The sequence below is a fragment of the Nycticebus coucang genome, chromosome 6 (assembly GCF_027406575.1).
Source record: "Nycticebus coucang isolate mNycCou1 chromosome 6, mNycCou1.pri, whole genome shotgun sequence".
Lineage (NCBI taxonomy): Eukaryota > Metazoa > Chordata > Mammalia > Primates > Lorisidae > Nycticebus > Nycticebus coucang.
In genome coordinates this window covers 6713714-6730931 of record NC_069785.1, presented here as the reverse complement: position 1 = coordinate 6730931, position 17218 = coordinate 6713714, and the positions used below count along the sequence as shown (strand labels likewise).

The window sequence follows — 17218 nt, the reverse complement described above, 5'->3', positions numbered from 1 at the left end:
AGCAGCAATGTTAAAGATGTGGTCCTGAAAGCCAGGCATGGTGGCTTATGCCTGTAATCACAGCACTCCAGAAGGTCAGGGCAAGTGTATCCCTTGAACTCAGGGGTTCAAGACCAGCCTGAGTAAGAACAAGACCCCGTCTCTACTAAAAACAGAAAAACTAGCTGGTCATGGTGGTGGGCACCTGTATTCCCAGCTACTCAGGAAGCTTGAGTCAAGAGGATCATTTTAGCCTCAAAGTTTGAGGTTGCTGTGAACAATGATGACATCACAGTACTCTACCAAGAGTGACAGTGAGATCCCCATTTCAAAAAAACAAAAACAAAAAGCTACCGTCCCGAGGCAGCTGGAAATAGTAATAAGAACAGAGATTACAGAGTCAAATGATCTGGATTCAAGTCCTCACAGTGCCACCTACTACCAGTATGATCTAGGTCAAGACCAAGTTTCCTCTTGGATAAAACAGAGATGATAATACAATCTGTCCACCTGCCTCACAGGATTATTGTGACAATATACTGATCATAAGAGGATTATACAAATATTAGTCATTCTCTTAGTCATTTTAATCCGATTTCATCTTCACAAAATGTTGGAAGGTGGGAGCCAGTATGACTCATGGGTCCAAACACCTCCAAAGACAGACTTAAGTATCAGCAGAGATTCCCACATCACCTTCTCAAAACCCAGTGGAAGATTATGACGCTTAACAAAAAATGGACTTATGCTACATGTGAGGCCTAAATTCATCTTGCCTTTCCAGAGAGTCTTCTACCCTCTCTAAGCTGACTAGAACTTGATGTAACTAGAAAGCAATAGCCTTCTAATAACACTCTAACAGCACAAGTACTCAAAATAGCCCGATACTGCCAAGCAAAAGTGCCTGTTCCAATTTATCTGATCGCAGACTAAGTTCTCAAATTGACGACAAAGCCCTAAAAAACACAAATATCACCTGTTAACAGGCGTCATGTTTCTCTTCCTGTTTTTGGTCTGAAACCACAATTTAAAGTTTAGAAATGAAACCTTTTTAAATTTTGAAAGCAAAACTAAAAAAGGAAATCTAAGTCAATCTCCATGCTATCCCATTTGTTTTCATCAAAAATACTGGAAATGATGGCCAAAGTGCAAATGCCAAAGAGAACTAGAACACTAGACTTATCATAAGCCTGTGGTTGCAGCTATATCCACAAGTCAATCTGGGACTAGAACTTCTGTATCTGAACTTACGGAGGCCCTATTTTATGTCTATCAAGTTGAAAGTACTATAAAGACTTCTATAATTTTCACATTTCTGTGAAAACAGAAAGGAGTTTTAAAATAATTTTCTCCTAACTATGGTCGTGAGTTTCACATCCACCATCAGAACCACGTTCTCTTTTCAGGCAATCACAAAATAAGCCTATTTCCAAACAGTAAGGAAAACAAATAAGATTTTAACCAGGTAACTAGATAACTTTTAAAACAGTAAATATTAGTAACACTTCATCCTAATAAAACATGTTTTATTTTCACAGTAACCTTATACAATAATTAATATAGCATCTATTTAAATAAGTTTCAATGAGATAGTCACTCATTTAACAGAAAAATCAATTTAAAGTACTATTTTTAAAGGACAATCCTTCATCTCATTTTCTCCTGCTAAACTATTTTTTTAAGTTATTCACTCTCTTTCACCCTAATATGAAAATCAATAGTCTCTCATAATGGGAAATTACCAGGATACAGAAAGGATAGTACATACACACAGTTAACTGTGTTACTGACAAAAAAACCAAGAAAATGAGTGATGTTTTAGTATCAAATGTCAGAGGAATGACAAGCTGAACGTGCAGCTGTTCTCGGCCACCTTCAGGTCCTGGGCCAGACTTTATTAGCATTTAAAGGTTAAAGAACACTGGCAGGGAAAGATATAATAGAAACAATCGCATATCCTTTGCTTACAAAATCGTGCTTTAAAAAAATGACACAAGATTTGGTAACCTAGGCTTGGTGCCTGTGGCTTAAGCGGCTAAGGTGCCAGCCACATACACCTGAGCTGGTGGGTTCGAATCCAGCCCGGCCCTGGCAAACAACGACGGCTGCAACCAAAAAATAGCCGGGCATTGTGGCGGGTGCCTGTAGTCCCAGCTACCTGGGAAGCTGAGATAGGAGAATCGCTTGAGCCCAAGAGTTAGAGATTGCTGTGAGCTGTGATGCCACAGCACTCTAACCAGGGCGACAGCTTGAAGCTCTGTCTCAAAAAAAAGGACTTGGTAACCTACACCCAACCCCCAAACTTAATTTAACTAAAAATCACAATGATCTGTAGTCCTGGACAACTGAGGAAGATGTGATGCTGGTAATGTTTATGACTCGGGTCTAATGCCGGCCCCTACACTTAAAATTTAGCTGTGGACACAGGTTTCAGGTGACCCAGCAAGATACAGATATTTAAGACTTATATGATTATCCAGATATCCACTTGGCTAACTTTACCTTTCTCAAGTCTCTGCACAAATCTAACCTTCTCAAGTCTCTGCACAAATTTAACCTTCTCAATGAGACATACCCTGACCCATCCTCATGTAATTCCCCAACCTGCCTCCCCCATCCCACCCAGGCATTCCTGATCCCCCACAACCTGTTCAACTTTTCCTTCTGTCCATGTTTTTAAGCTCCATCTAATATATTATACAACTCTTTAATTATGCTCATTACCCCTCTCCCCTGACTAGAATGTAAGCTCCAGCAGGGCAGGGACTTTTGTTCACTTTGTTCACTCGGTATATTCAAAGGGCCCCGAACAGTGTCCATCCTGAAAGAGGTCCTCTACAGACACCTGCTGAATATTTGATACTTCTTTGCAGCCTGTCAGCTCAGTTCCCTATTCCAGCTTCCCATGCACTAATGTGCCTTACCTTAACTATGCTCACAGAGGAACAATCGGTAATAGGAACCAATGAACAAGAGGTTCACTTCAAAGAGTGAGGGAAAGTTTACATTTACTCCCTACACTAGTTCCTAACAATCCCATCTTATGTTTCTGCCTTTTATCTCCAGTCTAAACTCTTAGTGCCTTCCAAATTCTTTGTCCTGATTTCCTTCTCGAGGGAACTCTCTCTCTAAACTCAGCAATCTTCTTGGATGATCTTCACTGGTGATAAGACAAACTTAAAGAACACGACTGAATCACTCAGTCTCAGTGAAAGGGAAAAAAAGAGAAACAGGGGAGGAAACATTTGCATACCCCATTTCTGTTTCTCCTCAAGGAGCAGTGTGTGTTCCCTCTGCTTCCTCATGTACCATTCACACCTCCACTCTTCCTAATAAACCCTTTGGATTCCTTACATACGTGACCGCTGTTTGGCTCACTCCTTTGAGGCACATCTACTGAGCACATCCCGTGCTAGGCGCTATGCTAGGTTAGCTGACTCAGTGGTAAATGTAAGGTCCCTGTTCTGACCCAGTCTAAGGCTCGCAGAAAACAAGCAAAAATGACGAGTCAGGAATGAGGGAAGGATGTCATGATAATAAACGTACAAATAGCTATGAAAGCATATAGCAGATACATACAACAGACTCTGAGGGACAGAAAAGGCCTCCCTGGAACTACAAGGTCTAAAGAGAAACCCAAAGAGAAGGGGAAAAAAAGGAAGAAGAGGAAAAGTGCTCTAGGAAAAGAAAATAGTTTCTGCAAAAACCTGAAGGGCAGACAGTAGAATGCTATAAAGAACTGAAAGAAGTTCGTATGGAGAGGTGCTGGGATAAGCAAAGTCTTGATAGCATGTTATTCTAAGACTTCATTCCACAGACGAGAGAAATAAAGGGGAGATGACACAAAGCTTCAGTTTATGTTTATATTCTTTGGAAGATAAATCCAATTTCCCCACAATAGACCAGACGGGAACAAGAATTGAGACAGGAGATGACAGAGATGAGCTCTTGAAACTTCTGGTTTCTATAAAAGGTATTTCCTCATACTTTTCTATATCTGAGATACCTTCAGTATACTAGTTTTTTCTGCTACCCCCTTAGACTACAGTCTTTCTGGTCTTCTGCAAACTCTCCTGGGTGACCTCACCTGTATTTCACAGGTGCCACTCCATAAAATGATGATAACTGACAAACCGGTATCCCCATCCAGAACTCGCAGGGCCACAGCTGCGATTCCTACATTTGCCAGACACAGCCACCTACATAATGCCTTATGTTCAGACCTAACACAAAATCCAGACCTCACAAACCTGGTGTTCTGTGACTCTGCTGATAGCGTCAATGAAGTCACCCAAGCCAGAAACGGTGAATGCCATCAACTACCCGTTTTCCCACCCATGGACCATCAGGAGTTTTTAATCATCTTTAAATATCACTCAAATCCATCCTTTCCTTTCATCTCATGTCCTAGTGCCTAAATCTAGGCTTGCATAAATTTTTATCTGAATTATTCAGTAACTGGTCTCTACATTTTTAGCCACTTATAATCCAGTCTTTATATCATCAGAGGTTTCCTCCTAAACTGTTTCTTCAGTCTACAGAAAAAGTCCAAATTCTTTCATGTAACATATGAGGTTATTAGAAAATAGGTCCTTTCCTGCCAAAAAAAAAAAAAGAGCCCCTGCTCTCCATTCATGATATTGTATCCAGTCTTGGATGCAGACTCAAAACTCATCCGTGTTTTTTTAAGCCCTCAGGTGTGGGCACATACTATTCCCATAGGCTGGAATATCCTTTTCCAACTTCGCCACCTAGAAACCACCTTGTACCCTCTTAAAAATCCAGTTAATGCCCTTTCCGCTGTCAACCTCTCCTGGTTCATTCTCTCACTTCTTCCCTCGTCCCCAATAAAGACAGAGTTGAGGACTGCTTCCACCTCCCTTCTGGGGCACTTGCCAAGTTCTCCCCATTTACACATCTATCTTCCAACTAAATGTTATGTTCCTTGTTGACAGCGTACTTTCTCTTTCTCGTTCTTGCATCCCTATACCCTAACACACAACGAGCACTCAATAAATATTTCATGAATGAATAAACGCTTACAAAAATGTTGTGAGGTATCAAGCTTTGTCTCTGGATGGTGAGATCCTGGGCTATGTTTCAAAGTGCCTAAAGCCATTCGGGCATTTTAACTCTTGGTGTGAGGGAGAGAAGAGAGGGCCCTACAAGGGTAGGACCCGCTACAGCACACCGTCAAGCATCCGGAGGGACCTGCAGAAGCGGTAAGCATACACGACCAAGGTTTCTGTACAAATAATAAGATCAAAATTACAAGAAGTGTTTGAAAATAGAAAATAACAAATATGAAACTTAAAATGGTTAAACGAATGTTCATCCAACAGATCCTTTAAAAGTAGCATTCTGAAGAACACTTAATGACTAGGGAAAATTCTGGTCATTCCAATCAAGTAGAAAAAAGAGCTATATCATGATTCTAATCATAAATTAAATATCAAAGCCATTTTGGGCTAGGCACAGTGGCTCACGCCTATAATGCCAGCACTCCAGGAGGCCAAAATGGGAGGATGGCTTGAGTCCAGGAGTTCACAGTGCAGTGAGCTATGATCAGGCCACTGCATTCCAGCCTGGGCCACAGAGACTCTGTCCTTAAAAAAAAAAAAATCGATTCTGGAAACATAGTAGGTTAAAAACATTCAGGAAAAAGCCTAGGATAAACTATAATATATTAAATTATGAATAGTGTTTAACTCTGAGTAATTTTCTACAAATGTCATCTAAAGAATATTTATCAATCATCTGTTTGTTATAACACAGTCGTGTGTGAGAGACATCTGTTCCTGTCCTGCTGGAACTTAAACATGTCATAATTAGTCAGAAAAAGCAATAAAGGTTAGAAAAAATACATGGGACAGTCCACTCTAAATTTATATCCCACACATGGTTCAAAAAAATGTTCCTAGAACTTCTCTGGAATCTAAGCTGGAAAAAGTTTGATCCAAGTATTAGGATAAAGACTGTCCTAAAGGCTTGTACTGTTGATTGTGAACTGTTACCGTGATACCACAATTGTTCTAGACCACTGTGGACAAAAGGTAGTAGAGATACTAAATCTCCAGATGTCCCCTTCCTCTTAGTAGATTTGTAACAATAATTACGAATGACATTTGCTCAACCGAAATTTAATCCTTCATCCCTTGTCTACCGCATTCCTTTTCTCTTCTGTGTGTCTTTCCCCTCCACTATTTCCTGCTCTAGCCCTCAATGATTCACTCCATTCATCTAACAGAGTCTATATTCCTCCTCTTCTTTCAGTCAGGGAACTGCCAGCTTAAGATTGAGCTCTCTCCTCTTGGGGATTCTCAGGAAAGAAGATGGGGGGAGGGGGATCTGTGGTTTTGAAAAACATAAAAATAGTTCACAAGGATCTCAAAGCTACAGTCCTTTTAAGCTTCCACTTCAAAAGATACCTGAGGTGTTAAAAAAATATACTGGGGTTAATATCTGAGTAGAACTGTGACTAATTTACTTACTCTTCACTGTAATTATTTTGCAAATTTATATCCTGGATTGAAAATACTTTCAAAACTTCCTAGGATTTCTAACTCATTAGAAACACAATGGTAAATAGTAAAATTACCTCAATTGCCCAGAGCATAAAAAAAATTCAGCACTGCAGCAGTGCCTGTGGCTCAAAGGAATAGGGCACCAGCCCCATATGCCAGAGGTGGTGGGTTCAAACCCAGCCCTGGCCAAAAAAAAACAAATTTCAGCACTACCATATGAATGTTACTTGTTTTAAAGCATATTAAGAAGTAAACACAGGGCGGCGCCTGTGGCTCAAGGAGTAGGACGCAGGTCCCATATGCCCAAGGTGGCGGGTTCAAACTCAGCCCCAGCCAAAAAAAAAGGGCGGCGCCTGTGGCTCAGTGGGTAAGGCGCCAGCCCCATATACCGAGAGTGGTGGGTTCAAACCCAGCCCCGGCTGAACTGCAACCAAAAAAAAACAGCCGGGTGTTGTGGCGGATGCCTGTAGTCCCAGCTACTCGGGAAGCTAAGGCAAGAGAATCGCTTAAGCCCAGGAGTTGGAGGTTGCTGTGAGCTGTGTGAGGCCACGGCACTCTACCGAGGGCCATAAAGTGAGACTCTGTCTCTACAAAAAAAAAAAAAAAAAAGAAGTAAACACAAACTGACAAAATTCTACAGGACTGAGATCACCGAGAATGGATATACTATGAAATAGCTTCTCAGAAATATTCTCCCAGAGAACTCATATAATTGGAATTTGTAATAAAAATACGTAGACAGGGTATCATAAAGGCATTACAGGAATATCTAAAGAATTAAATTCCTAGTGTTGTAATGTCAAAAGCATATTCTCAAAGAACTGTGTGACACGATCACTGATGGTCATTCATCATTCATCAAGCAGAGAGCACTCACTCTGTGCCCAGCATATAGGTGCTATTAGAGATAAGGCAGTGAAGAAAACAAAAAGATAAAAATCCCCACTCAGAGTATACTAGTGGATCCAGATAGATAATAAACAAGAAAACATAAGTCAAACTATGTTAGATGGTGCTAACTACAAAGGAAAAAATTAAAGTAGGAACAAAAAGATGGAGTGGGTGTAAAAGAAAGGAGGAAGAGAACAAGCCAGGTGAGTTGTCTGAAAGAAGACATTCTGAGGAGAGACGGCAAGGGCAAAGACCCAGAGGTGGGAAGAGGCTTACTCAGTCCAGGGAACAGCAAGCTGGCCAGTGTGGCTAGAGCAGAATGAGGGACGGGAGGGAGCAAGGGAAGGGCTGGGGCTGGCAGAAGGAACATCTGAGTATGGCTTACCCACAGGTCTAATAGAACAGGAGCAAATTGAGGGATGGGAGTTTGTTCTGGGTAATTAGAACAAAGAAAGACAAAAAACAAGAAGCCACTTATGCCTTAAAGGTGTTTAGGAATCAGAGGCCGGTTCCAGCCTACACTAAACATGCACTGTGAGGGCAGGAAGCCCAGTGTGGGGTGTGATAAATATTCATTCTCTGATTCTCTGTTCAGGAGCTGTGAAAGAGAGACTAGGGAAGGGAGGCACCAGGGTAAAAGGCCAGCTTTAACTGCCCCTTTAATACAGTCTTTGCTCTCTCTGGCAGGAAGAAAATCCTGCTGCAGACAATTGCTTTAGTTGCTGGATCTATAAAGAAAAAAGCAGACGTCTTGGATCTTTGTGGGAAATACTCTTCATGTTCCTGTAGTAAGGAGAAGAGAAAACATACAAGAACTGGCATTTAGGGTGGTGCCTGTGGCTCAAGGAGTGGGGCACTGGCCCCATATGCTGGGGATGGTGGGTTCAAGCCTGGCGCCAGCCAAAACTACAAAAAAAAGAAAATAAAAAAAGAACTGGCATTTAGACTATTGTATAACTTGCATGAACTGAATTGAACTGGTCTAATACACAGTGAATCATAAGACAAAGATGACTAAAAAATGGGACTGAGAAGGCAAACAGGAATTTGAATTTTTAAGAGGGCATTCCACAAAATGGCTAATCCACAGATAAACAAGTAAGAGTTTACTGGATATCTTGCATAAAGAAGGGGATTTTGTTATCATTATCCACTTTGAATTCAAAGGTATTCATGAGGCAAGAGCTAGAACCCTATTCCCAATTCAACACCCCAGTACCTAGAACAGTGCCCAGTACAAAGGACTCAAATACTTGTTGATAAAATAAAAACCCCATCCAATACAGTTAATCTCAAGAGAACTGAACAGCACTAGAGCTATCCAAACATCACCTTGAACTGCTATTATAAATATGGAGGAAATTAAACAAAAGCAAGGAAGTAGGAAGAAGGGATGTTTTCCTTCCACATTACCACCTGAGCAAAACAGGGACATATCAGAGGACTCTGCTGCCTAATGACCCATATGACACAAGACCAATTCAGCCATATGCAGGATTGTTTGGAATAATGGGATATACCTGCATATATCACGATCAAATTCAATAAACAAAGCTGTTGCAAAAAAAAAAGGAACTTAATATCCCTGTGAGTTGCATTAATGCTCCCCTCTTAGTGAAGATAACAAAAAAGCATAGGTACGTGGCATTAAAAAGGTTGAGAAGCACTGCTCTACACCCTCCAAGAACTCAGGAGATTTAGGAAATTGGGTTTGCTTCTCTACCATGTTTTTAAAAACTTTAAATTAAGAGGTAAGTCACACTGTCTTAATACAAAAGAGCACAATACAAAGACGAAAGCTCTTATCCATGTGTGGTTATGGGATGTTGTAAATCCCAAAGAGAGGAACTGCTAAAGTATGAAAACACCCAGTAAGTTAGTATCACATTCTATCATCAGCCAGATAGAAATGATCAAACTTCCCCCAGGAAAAGCATCTTCCTACATGGGGTGATGTTTGTACACGTCACTTTGACCCAGTCTTAGACTGCTTACGGTTAAAGTTTAGAGACTGAGTTTCAACCGGCTTTTTAAAGTCTGGCTCATTTATAAAAACGAGAGTTTAAAAAAAATTTTTTAATGCAAATGTCTGAGTGTCACTATTCTTCCCCATCTACTGTCTTCTGAAGCATTTTTCCATGCCAACACTAGAACATCCTCAGTGTATGTCCATAAACAGATTCAAACTCCCTTCAATGCCATGAATAAGCCTTAAAAAGCCTTTCCAAGCCCCCCCCCTTCCCACCGACTACAGCCATAGTTTGCAACGGTGTGGTTAGTCGTACTCATGGGGAGCGATTAGAACAAGCTGCAAATCGAGCTTGCTCTAAACCGAGCAGAAGGGACCCCGGCCGCTTCCTCCCCCAGAGGCAACAACGCAAACAAGCATCCTGCCCCGTCCCGCACCGCCGGAAAGCGGCCCCGCTCCCGGGACCGGCACCGCAGGGAAAGGCCCGGCCTGCTCACCTTGTAGACGTCCCCGTAGGTGCCGCTGCCGACCCTCTGCACCAGCTCGTAGTCCTGCTGCGGGTTCCGCCTCAGGATGTCCGCGGCAGGCCGCAGCGGGGCCTCCATCTTCGCCCAGGCCCGGCCCCCGCCGGCTCGGCCCGCGGCTCCGGGATTCCCGCTAACGAGGGCGAGCGGCGCCGCTTCTCAACATGGAGCCTCCTCCCGCAGCGACTCCTGCACGACGAGCGGCAAAAGCGGGTCGGCGTCGTGGGCCGCGGCCCCGAGCGTCCCGCACCGCCCGCGGCCCAGCCCCTGCCCTTCCGTCCCGCCCGCGGCCTGGAAGGGTCCCCGGCGCCCCGCAGCCCCGTCCGGGCGCGGCTCCTCCCCGTCTCCGGCCGCCCGCGAACGGCCCGGCCCGGTACCTGAGGGGGGCGCCCCGCTCTTTGTTGAGCGCCCCGCGTCCCCTCCCCCGCGCCGGCGGCAGCCCCGCGTCTCGCCCCGCAGCCCCGCGCGTCCTCTCGCAGGCGGCACAGGCGCGTACGGTCGCCGCCGCCGCACCACGTTCCCCACCCGGGCTGCGTCACCGGGAGACACGTTCCCGGCCAGCGTGGGTCGGCGCCCAGCGGCCCGCCCGAGCGCGCCGGCAGCGGGGCCAGAGTGCCGCCCTGAGGCCTGGAGAGGACACGACACCCTGCGCGCCGCGCCGCCGCGCCCCCCGCCCCCTGGCTCGGCGCGTCCTCTCAGGGCCTAGGGCGCTCTCCTCCCGGCTCTCAGAGATAAGGGACACCCCCCCACCGGGCGTTTGTGGCCCGACGGACCTCGGATAAACCGTCCTCAGATTGGTCAGGTAGACTTGGAGGGTGACGGGTAGAGACAGAGAGTGGGCGCGCGGATGATGGGAACGCGGCCCTCCAAGTCCAAGACGCAGAAGGTGCGCGGAGGGCACTGGGCCAGGAGTCACCTGGCAGCGGGCGCCGGGCTGGGAGGTGGGGAGTGCCAGGTTAACTAAGTCGCGGCACACCCTACTGCACCTTCCTGTTTTGCAAACCATTCCCAGTGGTTCCAGTTTGAGGCTACCCTGCACACTTGCACAACCTGTCTTCTTCTTTTTTTTTTTTTTTGGAGACATTTCTGAAAGCCTGAATTCCTAGGAAGATTCAATGGCTTTTGCTGTTACTGGACACACGGCAGTGCTCCACCACGCGCATTGCACCTTTAATAGGACCAGGAATGCTGCAGAAGCTGAAATACGGTCAGGGGCTGCAACCTGGGTGGCATATCCCGTACTTGCCCAGTATGTGATCTGGGCCAGGCCATCAGATTGGGCAACATCTGGGTGTCCTTATCTGCAGCTTGAGGAGCTTGAGGTTTTGCCTCTGACACTTAAGAAAGTGTTTGTAAAGCATTTCACAGGGTTGTAAAGAGAGTTATCAAATACAAGAGGTTTTTAAAAGCTTAATGCAAAGGATATTCAACAGTTCAGGGAAGTAATTTGGCTATTTTCACAAGTTGTTTTGCAGTTTCAGTTCTAGTCTTGTTCTGAAGGTAGAAATTAAGTTGGCTACATTATTGTATACTGGCAAAGTTATTTCTTTCTTTTCTTTTTTTTTTTGTAGAGACAGAGTCTCACATTATGGCCCTCGGTAGAGGGCCGTGGCCTCACACAGCTCACAGCAACCTCCAACTCCTGGGCTTAAGCGATTCTCTTGCCTCAGCCTCCCGAGTAGCTGGGACTACAGGCGCCCGCCACAACGCCCGGCTATTTTTTGGTTGCAGTTTGGCAGGGGCTGGGCTTGAACCCGCCACCCTCGGTATATGGGGCCGGCACCTTACCGACTGAGCCACAGGCGCCACCCGGCAAAGTTATTTCTATAGTTATTTGAACAGAAAAGCCAGATATCACTGAGCTACTGCAATTGGTGACTGAAAAATTACAAAACAGCAAGTTACAGAGGTGGCTTGTGTGGCTTTGAACATCCAGTTCAGTTCTGTTCTTGGGAAATATACTTGTTGCTCATTGTTGTTGATATAGTAACTGTGATCAATTGTATAATATAGAAATTAAATTCACACCTTAACAGGACAGGAAATATATGTCATTTCTTGTGCTCCATGGACAAAGGACACTTATTTAGGGAACATAAGTAAGCCCAGACTCATATGCTTCATGGACAAAGCCTAGTATTTACTGCATTGAAAAAATTGTTGAAGAACAGTTCCTTCTTTCAAAGCTGCTTGGCACTCGTTTTGGTGGGCACATATTTTTGGCTTCGATGACTCAAAATCTCTTTAAATGTTCTATGGGTATCTTAGTACTTGTTTACTGTCATCAATGTATTTGGGTTTTTATTTTTTCCACTGCCCCTATACACATTGATCTTTTCTCTACTCTGAAGTGCATTTATTCTTATTTATACCTATATTACTCCACAGAGAATTTGAAGCAGCATATAGAAAATACATACTGTAACACAAGATAAAAATAAACAAGTGAGGAAGCCAGTATGAAGTTAGAAGAAAAATGGGAAACTAGAACAAATAGAATGAATTGGCCAAAGCAGGGGATTTTATAATGTTTTTGAGATCTAGATGAACCAATTGTTCAAGAAAGAGACACATCTTTTCCTGATGCTAAGACTTCAGAAAATTTTCTCTCTCGAAATCTTCATAAAGTGGAAATTTAATGCCCAATTTGAGATGAGGATAAATATCCTGACAATCCTTTAAGCATGTTACCCTTGAAACACAACATTTAAAGTGAATTAGGCAATAAAAAGTTTGAGGCCATAGGCCTCAACTAGACCCTGGAGAGCAGGTATTTTTATGTTGCTAGTCATGGCACATCCATATGCTTTGACCATCAACCCAGACAGAGGCAGACAGCATGGAAAAAGTTGAGATTCTATGTGGTTGTTAAAAAAATGTGTCTGCTATAATCATTATTTTACTTATATCACAGTTGATGCCAAGAGGAAAACATTTGCTTTATATTAACTCCAAGAGAACCTTAAAGAATTTTAAATACTGGTTGAGTTAATTTTAACAAGATCAGTCAAAGTGGATTGGTTGGTAAAGAAATTAAGATTTAATTTCCTTAAAATAAGCATATAGTGAATAAATTTAATTTTGTCCTAAATAATCAAGCACATAATTTCAAGGTTGAAGTTTATACAGGAACAAATCGTTGTAGCTAACAGCAGAGTTTCTTAAAATGACCCAATTTTACAATGACATGTTGTAGAATAAATATGGCTTGAGAGGTCTTTCATCCCAATTAATTGTCACATATTCTTAGTGTCTTCATGATATGTGATATGTAAGTATTTTTTCAGCTTTTACTCTTGTCTATATAAGAAACTATAATTTTTTCCTATGTTTTGTAGGGTGTTCCCCTTATTTCAGAAGTCTTCAGTAAAATGCTAATTGTGATCTATGGCCTCTAATTTCTTTATCTTTTCTTTTTTTTTTTTGAGACAGAGCCTCAAGCTGTCGCCCTGGGTAGAGTGCTGTGGCATCACAGCTCACAGCAACCTCCAACTCCTGGGCTCAAGTGATTCTCCTGCCTCAGCCTCCCAAGTAGCTGGGACTACAGACACCTGCCACAATGCCCAGCTGTTTTTTGCAGCCGTCATTGTTGTTTGGCCAGCCTGGGCTGGATTTGAACTCACCAGCTCAGGTGTATGTGGCTGGTGTCTTAGCTGCTTGAGCCACAGGCGCCAAGCCTACGGTCTCTAATTTCAACTCTAATGTAATAAAGGCTGAATTTTTAAAAATTGGGGACATAAAAGTCTTCATCTTCTACATAGCTAAATTTTATAATTTATTATCCAAGAAAAGATGGTTAACCAAATCCTTAAAGTGTGATAAAACAGAGCATAAGGACAATCGTTTTTGTCTATGGAATAGAGGTTTAAACAACAAAGTAATTCAGTCTGATGAATCGTCTAACATAATGTAGTTGTGAATATAACTCTTTGTGATTAAGTTGATTGCTGTATAGCTTTGCTAAATATAAATCAATTAAATATTGGAAGACATTGGCACAATTGTGATTTGGATTTTCAAATAGTATGAAATTATTCTCTCTAATTAGAATATTCTCTCTATAATTAGAGTCACTTGTCTGCTGAGGCTAACCCATATTTTTCAAGGATAGGGCGATTTTTATATTTTGTTTTGGGTAGCAGTAGTACAAGTATTACATTGACAATCACTATCAGATCATTATGATGAGAGTTTTTAAAAGAAGAAGTGAAGAAAGCTGTACATATCCCTTTTCTATCCAGCTTGAATTGATTATTAGATGTATTAGGAAGCTGTTTCTGTTAACCTTTATCCCCAGAGGGGTTTTAAGGTTTATACAAGAATTGGTAGGATTTCTGTATTCGACTCACAAATTAATTTTGTCTGCAAATTCAATAGCTAAGAAAAGATAATAGTTACAAATCGCAAACAATCTTATACTGTTTGTTATCAGTTTCCTTACATTGGGAAGGTATAAGGTTCAGGAGGGCCTAAAGCTCCCTTACACCTCCTGTGGGCCAGTGTTAGAAGCAGGAGAGGCCATGGTGCTTGACAGTGACCCTTTCCTACAGCTGTATAGCTTTTTTAGGATTCCAGTAAGCTCTCCTTTTCTTCGTCCCATCAGGGCAAGGATGATAATGGCTTCCCACTGTTACTAATCTCAGCATACCTGCTATCCCTTGTTTACCTTAACCCACTCCTCATTTTTACATTTAATTTAAATTATTTAATTTTCTTGCTGTGTTGCCTAGGCTGGAGTGCACTGCAGTAGCAATCTACCCACTTCAGTCTCTGGGATAGGTAGGAACACAGACATGCGCCACCATGCCTGGCTCTCATCTTTGTACATAGTCCTTTTATTAGATTCTCTTTCTGTGCTCTCTCTTCCAAAAATCCTGAATGATGCAGTTGTAGGGACTGGAAGTAGTCTCGGAAAAGAAACCCTTGAAATGGCTTTCTTGGATGGCATTACGTGTCTGATGACCATCTGTACAAAGTACCTATCAAGAAAAGCAAAACAGTGGTGTGCTATAGCATGGGGTGACAGCACAGCTGCTCAAATAGCCATCAGCAGTTGGCCTGAGAAGGAGTGTCACTGCAGGGTCCAGCACTGGAAATCAGTCTCTAGCACTTAGCTGCTATGACAGCGATGTTACTATAATTGGCTACTCTGAGTCTATGAGAATACATGGAAAACAGACAAATAGAGAGTCTTGAGTTCCAGACTTAAGTCATTACTATATAATCAGAAAGCTTCTTTGACAATTTTGAAGATCCGGCTGAGGACCAAGCCCAGGGTTTGACTATAAAGGCTACAAAGTTGCAATTGTCAATTAAATGTGAGACCTAGTTCCCTTCTCCTAAGGTGACAGCACCTGTGGAGAAGGCTAGGATCCTGGGACCCGGGATGTGGGCATCTGAGTGAGACTGAGAACTTTGAACAAGAGTTAGAGTTTCGGTATAGCCCCAGTGGAAAAGTACAAGGCCTGCTCTGGGAGAAGAGAGCTCATACAACTGAGGAAGTTATAGTATCTTGCCAAATACTTACCTGGAATTCACATTTGATGCGTTAACTTCAGCATCTGAGGGTCCTTCCAGGTGGGTTACTTGAAGCTTGTTCTCAATAATAGCTGACAATCTATATGCTGAGGCCAGAATTTCCCTGACATACCCTAGAGGAAGGAATCCCAGTGTTCAGGGAGATGGGAATGGTGGATTTACTCAATTCAGTACATTCTGCTTAATCACATTCTATCTATACCAGCATAGGAAGGCCCATATAATTTGCCTTTATCCAGACGTTTCAATGAGGGGGCACAGATGTCCTTGAAAAATTCTTTGATGGTTACTGGGCGCGGTGGCTCACGCTTGTAATCCCAGCACTGTGGGAGGCTGAGGAGGGAGAATTGCCTGAGCTCAGGAGTTCAAGACTTGCCTGAGCAAAAGTGAGACCCCGACTCCTAAAAAAAATGGAAAAACCCAGCCGAGTCCCTGTAATCCCAGTGGCTTTTGGAGGCTGAGGCAGCAGGATGCCCACAGCCCGAGTCTGAGGTTGCAGTGAGCTATGATGCCATTGCACTCTGCTCAGGGACATAGGGTGGGACTCTGACTCAAGAACAACAAAAAAAGAAAAATTCTCTGATGGCTGTCCTCAATAGGTTGGAGATGGGGATTGGATGCCACAATGAAATTGGTATCCATGATTTTAGTGGGACTATTGAGACCCTGATAGAGGCCAGGAGGCCTAAATGTCGGATGTGTTTGATACAATTACCATGATAACCCTCAGGAAGAATTGATAATCAGGGTGTTTCAAATGCAAAGACATGTGGTGGTACTCTTTTGATCCCCGAGTCTCTAGAAATGAATAAAACCAGCCTACTTAAGTGCTTCTTGACAAACATAAGTGGAAAAATTCTAGAACCGCTGGGCAAAAACCTACCTGAAGTCACTATGACAGAGTAACAGAAACATCATACCCAATCCTTACACTTCACAGCCAGTTCACAAACCTGAGTCCCCTAGTTAAGGAGGAGGACAGGTTCTGTTGAGGAAGTTTCTTGCAGAGTAGCCAGGTATAAACAGTGAATCTTCTCTGAGGCCATTTCTAGAGGTACCTGTGGCCTTTTACCTATACCCATATCTGTAGTCTCATGGCCATTTAGCATAGGAACAAAAAGTTTAGGCCTGGTTTATTAAAGTTCTGCATGATATGCTAGCACCAACTTGAAGTTGACAGCCACTAAATCATGACCTCATATCATAATTGGGTGGCCTTGACAAATAGTGAGGAGAAATTCCCCTACTAGGTCTAACTTTGAGTAGTACATTTGATTACCTTCTTTGTTAGAGAGAAGAGTTGGCCTGGGGTCTGAATATATACTGATTTATGCACAGTAGCTTTTGCTAAAATCAATTGCCTGGTAAGAAAAAGATTGCTATAACTAAGCCAGTGCAAGAAATATTTATTATGGAATCTTAAAATGCCCAGAATGTAAAAATATCTGTGAACCACATTACTGCCCACCAGAGGGCATCTATCCCAATAGCCAGTTTTACAAGATGCTCTTTCCTCTAGATGTCAGTCAGTTTCTTTGTGGCCATAGGAGTGTAGGCTAATTGTAGATTCACCGAGATGGACTTCTACTTGCCAAGGATAATTCCCCGTACTAGTCTTGTGGCGTGTTTACCTTGCACATAGCAGAAGCCATTGCAGAGACCGCAGTGTGATACTACTCCCTAGACACATCAATCCACCATCTGCTGTCAGTTTAATTACACAAGGTCCCCTGTGTTCTGGAGGGAAGAGTAGCATTTGTCCTCATAAGAAGAGATACAGATTCCAGATATAG

The 17218-nt window shown here is 43.0% G+C and overlaps 2 protein-coding genes across 4 annotated transcripts in view; one reads left to right on the top strand and one right to left on the bottom strand.

Annotated features, from left to right (window-relative positions):
• The window catches only part of MAP4K5 (mitogen-activated protein kinase kinase kinase kinase 5), a 98184-nt gene extending 87761 nt beyond the window's left edge, over window positions 1-10423 (bottom strand). For both annotated transcript variants that reach the window (XM_053593173.1, XM_053593174.1), the window contains exons 1-2: window positions 10265-10423; window positions 9861-10076 (exon numbers count right to left, since the gene is read on the bottom strand). In XM_053593173.1, the coding sequence (XP_053449148.1) occupies window positions 9861-9968 (108 nt within the window). In that variant the 5' untranslated portion in view covers window positions 9969-10076; window positions 10265-10423. The remainder of the gene's footprint in view (window positions 1-9860; window positions 10077-10264) is intronic.
• A 152-nt stretch (window positions 10424-10575) lies between these two features.
• Window positions 10576-17218, top strand: part of ATL1 (atlastin GTPase 1) — a 79988-nt gene continuing 73345 nt past the window's right edge. The window contains exon 1 of one of the 2 annotated variants that reach the window (XM_053593177.1): window positions 10576-10689. The gene's annotated coding sequence lies outside the window, so the exon portion shown is untranslated. The remainder of the gene's footprint in view (window positions 10690-17218) is intronic. The other variant, XM_053593179.1, reaches the window with a different exon arrangement.